The sequence below is a fragment of the Myotis myotis genome, unplaced genomic scaffold (genome assembly GCF_014108235.1).
Source record: "Myotis myotis isolate mMyoMyo1 unplaced genomic scaffold, mMyoMyo1.p scaffold_m19_p_2, whole genome shotgun sequence".
Classification (NCBI taxonomy): domain Eukaryota; kingdom Metazoa; phylum Chordata; class Mammalia; order Chiroptera; family Vespertilionidae; genus Myotis; species Myotis myotis.
Window position 1 is genome coordinate 163,450,428 of NW_023416324.1, and position 6,970 is coordinate 163,457,397.

The following is a 6,970-nucleotide window of genomic DNA, read 5'->3' on the forward strand; positions in this document are numbered from 1 at the left end:
CGGGCGGGAGAAGTCGCTGCTTCAGCCTCTTAGCCCCTCCTACTTCCGCTTGGGGGAGTCCGAGTTTCCCCTGCATTTTTCTGCTCCCGGAGCCTGCGGAAACGGGATTATCGTCTGTGGTCAGAAAAGGGGAACCTCCAAACAAATTTTAAAATTTCTCCCAGTACTCTTCAAACTATCTTTCTGTTTCTATTCATTTGTATCTAAGCCTCTTAGATTGCTATCCGAAGTTTTTAGAAAAGCAGCTCTGATCTCGGGGAAAAGTTGTGATCAGAGAATCTGCAAACTTGTATAATTTATAGAAGCACTTATTATTCCCTCTGTAGCCCAGCCCCTTCTCTAATTTGCCTTTCATAGGTAGGTTCTTTTTTTAAAAAATATTTTTTTTATTGATTTCAGAGAGAAAGGGAGAGGGAGAGATGGAAACATCAATGATAAGAGAATCATTGATTGGCTGCCTCCTGCAAGCCCCCTACTGGGGATCGAGCCCACAATCTAAGGCATGCGCCCTTGACTGGAATCAATTTGGGACCTTTCAAGCCGCAGGCTCAGGCTCTATCCACTGAGCCAAACCAGCCAGAGCCATAGGTAGGTTCTTTTAGGATTGTCGGCCACAAGGCTGCTTCTATCATGAGGCTCAGCAGTCAAGTGTATCGTATATAATGTAGTATTTCATTATTAAATCTAGAACAATCAAAATTATTAGGAGGCCAAAGGCAAAGTAGTTTAACATCTTGGCATTAAGTTCTTGTGCTGACAACTGATCCTGTGGTAGGCAGTTAGACAGGAGCAGAGAAAGGAGGATGGGCCAGGTACGGAAGGTCACCAGAGTGGAAAGCCCTGGGTGCCTAGGAAGGGACAATCGTAGGGTGGGACCTCATTCCCTAGCATTCAGTTTAGACCTCCCTGACCTTTCATATCACTGGTCATTCGGTTTAGACCCTCTGACCTTTCCTCCCTAGAAATAACATCTAGGCCTCAGTTGGATTTTAGCTCCACGACCAAGAAAAGCAGCAAAACCAGCTGCATTGAATAATGACCTACTGCCCTGGCGCTGACCAATCAACCAGTGGAGACCTAGCCCCTGAAAGGACACACCTGGAAAGCTGATGAATATTCTATTGAAATCCTCCCTTGGGACCTCCCTAAGATTTCCACCCTTAAAACACATAGGAGGAGGACGTGCATTTTGAGCCCTGGCTGGGTAGTCAGGTGGTTAGAACAGTGGTCAGCAAACTGCGGCTCGCGAGCCACATGTGGCTCTTTGGCCCCTTGAGTGTGGCTCTTCCACAAAATACCAACTTCTGCGCATGGGCCACGAAGTTTCAATCGCACTGTATGTGCGCGCCCACACGTGGTATTTTGTGGAAGAGCCACACTCAAGGGGCCAAAGAGCCACATGTGGCTCGCGAGCCGCAGTTTGCCGACCACTGGGTTAGAACATTGACTCCATATGCCAAGGTTATATGTTCAACCCTGTTCAGGGCACACATATTAATCAACCAATGAATGCATAAATAAGTAGAATAACAGATCAATGTTTTTCTTTTCCTTCCTCTCTCTAAAAATCAATAAATTTTTTAATTCTTGCATTTTGATTTCTATTTTTAGAAATCGTCTGTAATGGATATATTTTATATGCTTCTTCAGATTTCCTTGGCCTTGTCCCTAGGTCTGCCTGAGGGACATTGTTGAAATCTCTGTCTCCTCCTGCCACTTTTGAACTCCTGTGAAACACTGCACTGAACAATGCAGGCTCTGACTGTCCTGTGGCTGCTGGGAGGGCTTAGATAATGCATCCTGGAAGTATGGGGTTTCACTCCCATGGAGCAAACTTTGGCCAATTGAAAACAGAAATTTTCTTTTTTCCAAGGCATGGTTCCTTCAAACGGTGTTTTTGGAGAAGGTCCAGATTGAGCGGATATATCTGCCAAGCAACCTGCTGTATCTCTTGTGGCTCATTTTCAAAGAGGGGCCAGCAAGGTAACATATCACCTTGTATTACTTATCTTTCTCTACCTAGCATCCTTCCAGAGTGTTACTGGATTCTCACTGTCCTGAATTTGTACCTCCCAAGAAAAGTATCAGCATTTAACATTTACCTGGAGGACAGGACCCACATTTTTTGTTGTTGTTGTTGTTAATCCTCACCCAAGGATATTTTTCCATTGATTTTTATAGAGAATGGAAGAGAGAGGGAAAGACAGAGAGAAACATTGATGTGAGAGAAACACATCGATTGGTTGCAAACCCTGACCAGGGCCCAGACTGGGTAGGAGTTTGAAACCAAGGTATGTGCCCTTGACCAGAATTGAACCTGGGACCCTTTGGTCTGGAGGCCGACACTCCATCCACTGAGCCAAACCGGCTAGGGCAGGACCCACATTTTTAAATGTTTTTGTTGCAGCACCTAGCACATGGCATTTGGTGTTCAATAAATATCATAGATATAGGATCAATGTGTATGAGTTCCCTTTCTAGTATAAATAACTGTGATACTGTACTAGAGAGAAAATGTACATCAATATATAATATAAGGGATTTTTATTGTTTTGTCTTTTAATAGATAATACATTTACATGGTTCAAAATTCAAAATGTATATATGCATTAACAAGATTTCCTCCTATTTTTGACCCGCTAGCTTCGTAGTTTTCTTCCTTAAGACAACCAATGTTCTCACATTCTTATGTATCTCTCCAGAAGAAGTTTATAAAGTTTATGGATATATTAGCTTATGTATGTGTATATATACATATGTGTTTGTCCCTTTTTCCATTTAACAATACACTTTGGAAATACATATTTTATTTTTACTTTTAAAATATATTTTTATTGATTTCAGAGAGGAAGGGAGAGGGAGAGAGAGGAAGAAACATCAATGATGAGAATCACTGATTGGCTATCTCCTGCACGCCCCCTACTGGGGATCGAGCCCACAACCTAGGCATGTGCCCTTGGCCAGAATCAAACCTGGGACCCTTCAGTCCACAGGCAGATGCTCTATTTATTGAACCAAACCCAAAGAGCTTCTTCATTCTTTTGTATGACTATACAGAAATATCCATTGTATCAATTTATCATAATTTCTCTAATACTCTCCCAACTTTTGCTATAATAAAAATACCGTAAGTCCATAGCAAAATTGTACATACATATTTTTTCCCCATTTGCAAGATAAATTACTGGGAGTGGAATTGCTATGTCATAAGGGAAAAGGCTAGTTTTTGACAATTGGCATCAACTCTTTTAGGGATGACTTTTGCTCTCCAGGGGCTGTCACTGCTTTCCCCTTCTCAATGAGCTGGACAGCCATCAGCAAAGCATTCTGCAGAGCCTGGTTCTTTACCATGTTGGTGATCATGAAAGTGACATCCCTGATGTACATCTGTCTCACTTTGGCACTGTAGTGTTCTGCCTTGTTACCATGTGCAATAAAGAAGGTACAAAGTGCTGTGGTATCTCTTTCTTGCAGCCCACACTCCTCCAGGACAGATTCCCATACAACTCTAATGCGCTTGTTCTTGACTTTTCTTCTAAGGACGGAGGCTAAGGTAGGAAGACTTCTCACCAGGTCTGGCAGCTTCTCAAGCACATGAGTGTGCAAGCAGATGAGTACTTCCACGACATAGCTGTATATAATATTTAATTCCATTGAAGTGAACCTACAAAGAAGGGGAGAGCTTCTAAAGCAGTAGAATACTTTATGTTCAAATATAAATAAGTTCTATTAGGATAGCTCCAAGAAGTGCAAACCCACTAGGAGAACCAGCTGTTGTATTTTAGGAAACACTTTAGAAATAAGACCTGTGCTAAACTGGATACCTAAGTTCCCCAGCCACCCATACTATAAGTTTCTCAATGGCAGAGGAGTTATATTATCCATCTCTGTGTTAGTAAGATTTTGGCAAGCAAGAAACTGTTGATGAGTACTGCAGTGCCTGGCATATAAACAGGTACTCAAATTAATATTTTTGGAATAAATGAACCTAAGAATATGTGGTTTCTTCACAATCCATTGCTGGAACCACATTAAGAAGTTCAATTTTAGAATGCCATTCTCACAATGCCACAAAATTCCACTTGATTTCTCATTGGATACTCACTTGAGTGCCAGAACTGCTGTCCACAGCTCATTTTGGGCTGCCTGGCTTGCCAGCATTTTGCTATGATGTTCAAATTTCTGTGTCAGATTATCCTTGGTGAAGTCCAGTTCTTTAAACTGTGCTTCTAAAGCTTGGAGTTTGTGGTCTACTCTATAGGATAAAAGAATTAGGGGGTTGGTTCAAGTCAGGGAACAAAATTAAGGTGTTGCCTAAGATGAGAATGTATTATTTACAACCACTACCAAAGTTGGGTAGCTATTTGCCATTCTCTCTATCCATCATCCTAGTTCTTGCATTCCTTATATTGCCAAACTTCTGAATTGTCTACTTGAGTTCATTTGTCGTGTTTTATCTTTGTATTGTACTTTATACTTTAAAAAGTATTTTATAGTCCTGACCAGTTTGGCTCAGTGGCTAGAGTGTCAGCCTGTGGACTGAAGAGTCCCAGGTTTGATTCCGGTCAAGGGCATGTACCTTGGTTGCGGGCACATCCCCAGTAGGAGGTGTGTAGGAGGCAGCTGATCCATGTTTCTCTCTCTATCCCTCTCCCTTCCTTTCTGTAAAAAATCAATAAAATATATATATTTTTTATTTTATTTTATTTTTATATTTTATTGATTTTTTACGGAGAGGAAGGGAGAGGGATAGTTAGAAACATCGATGAGAGAGAAACATCGACTAGCTGCCTCCTGCACACCCCCTACTGGGGATGTGCCCGCAACCAAGGTACATGCCCTTGACCGGACTCAAACCTGGGACTTTTCACTCTGCAGGCCAACGCTCTATCCACTGAGCCAAACTGGTTAGGGCAATATATATATATTTTAAAAGTATTTTATACAGCCCTTGGCTGGAGTAGCTCAGTTGGTTGAGCCTTGTCCCATGCACCAAGGGGTCGCTGGTTCAATTCCCGATCAGGGCACATGCCTTGGTTGGGGGCTCAATACCTGGTGGTGGGCAGTAGGGGCAGCCGATCAATGTTTCTCTCTCTCCATTCTTCTCTCTCTAAAATCAATAAAAACATATCTTTTTTAAAAAAGAAAAAAATAGTATTTTATACAAGCATTACTTTGAGTTTCACAACCACAATAAGAAGTGAAATCGTCATTTCTACTATTTTACAGATAAAGATATTAAATATCAAAAAGATTGAGACCTCCCTGGCCAGTGTGGCTCAGTAGTTGAATGTCGACCTCTGAACCAGGCAGTCACAGTTCGATTCCCAGTCAAGGCACATGCTCAGGTTGCAGGCTCGATCCCCAGTGGGGGGCGTGCAGGAGGCAGCTGATCGATGATTCTTTCTCATCATTGATGTTTCTATCTCTCTCTCCCTCTTCTTCTTCTCTGAAATCAATGAAAATATATTTTTTAAAAAGATTGAGACCTAATGTCATATAGTTAGCTAGTGCTGGAACCAGTATTTAATAAGACTGCTTTCTCTACCCTATTCTGTTTAAATACTATCCTTCCTTTAAGGATAAGCTCAAAGTCCACTGCCTGCTTGAATCCCCAGACTGTCTTCCTGAAGATTTCCTTCATACTTTATTCTCACAAGGATTACCTCTATCACCTGTTACTCCCACCTACTGCTTTATTTTGAGTTTGTTTTTCATGAACAAAATTGTACGCTCTTGGAGTGAGGGGTTCAGAGTCTTTTTCTTGTACATTTTTTTTTTTTTTTTTTTTTAGAGAGGGGGAAGTGAGGGAGAGGAAGAGAGACCTAGGATTACAGCAACCTAGCTGGATCCCTGCTATCAATTTCTGCAACGTCCAACCCATCCTCCAGAAATATGCTCCTGAAACACACTTCTGATCATGTCCTTCAACTTTTTATGCCACCCTGACTTGCCCAGTGATACTGTTAGATCCAAGCTGTATCTCCTCAGCAGGAAACATAAAATCCTTGACCCTGTGCTCCCATCTTTTGCCACTCCTCTCACAGCCTAGCCACCAATCATGGAGACATCTAGCTGCTGACCGAATATGGTATGCGATTCCAGGCTTATATGGCTTACATGTACTGCTTCTCCAGTCTAGAGTTCCCGTCCATATTTTTCTTATAAACTCCTACTCACACTTTAAGATCTAGCTTAAATGTTCTCTGTGAAGAATTCCTTTTCCTAGAATAAAAGACAAAATTAATTGATCCTCTCTTCATAGCCTTTTGGAACATGACCATTATATGGCCAATCACAATAAATTTTAAGTATTTTTGAATACTTTTGTTATCCCTACAGGCAGTGAGTACCTTCAGAGCAGAAACCACATTTCATTTCTTTTTACCTACCATATAGCACATGCACTAATTTAATGGAATTCTTGTACCTGGGAGTACATTTTTCTTTATTATTAACTTACATATTTCTTTTAACCTGGAAGACTTAAACCACTTTGACAGACATAGAAGTCTAATTGGCACGTCTATAGTTCTTTTCCTATTTTTAATCCTTATACTTCTTTAACCCACCTTCCCAGTAAAGAAGGCCTATACTTGCTCCCTCCCTGTAGCCCTTAGCAACCTTTTCATCGTCTCTTTCAAGGATATCAGGGTTGCAGTTTCATTGTTCATCTTCTTAAGGCAAAATGAAAGGAAACAAAAGCAAAACAAAAACCCAATAGAGGTTTGAATCCAGGATTTCCTGCTGTCTTCCACTCAGCAACAGGCAGCACCAGCGTGAGTATTAGGTCTGAATTCTTCCTGAAAGGTCACTCAGTACAAGAAGCTTTTAATAGCTTGTACATCCAAATATAGTTTCAAAGAAATGATCGTGTGGACGCAGGTGTCCTGGAATTCACTATGATGTTTGCCTCTGAAAAATGAGCTGTAGTACATCAACAAAGCACAAAAACCAGATGTAATTGTGG

General features: G+C 41.3%; 1 protein-coding gene across 1 annotated transcript; it reads right to left on the reverse strand.

The window, feature by feature from the left end:
• Positions 1–2,917: 2,917 nt before the first annotated feature.
• SMCO1 (single-pass membrane protein with coiled-coil domains 1) lies at positions 2,918–6,754 on the reverse strand. Its single transcript, XM_036347127.1, has 3 exons — positions 6,625–6,754; positions 4,106–4,255; positions 2,918–3,664 (listed from the first exon to the last, which is right to left on the reverse strand). The coding sequence occupies exons 1-3, from the start codon at positions 6,672–6,674 to the stop codon at positions 3,220–3,222; spliced, it is 645 nt and encodes a 214-aa protein (XP_036203020.1). The 5' UTR covers positions 6,675–6,754; the 3' UTR covers positions 2,918–3,219.
• Between the last annotated feature and the right edge of the window lie 216 nt (positions 6,755–6,970).

Excerpts from the sequence above, each read along its gene's own strand:
- SMCO1 (XM_036347127.1), bottom strand. The coding sequence starts at position 6,674 with ATGAACAATGAAACTGCAACCCTGATATCCTTGAAAGAGACGATGAAA. Across the intron at positions 4,256-6,624 it reads TTGAAAGAGACGATGAAAAG|AGTAGACCACAAACTCCAAG; the intron begins GTTGCTAAGGGC and ends TTTATCCTATAG. Across the intron at positions 3,665-4,105 it reads ACAGCAGTTCTGGCACTCAA|GTTCACTTCAATGGAATTAA; the intron begins GTGAGTATCCAA and ends CCTTCTTTGTAG.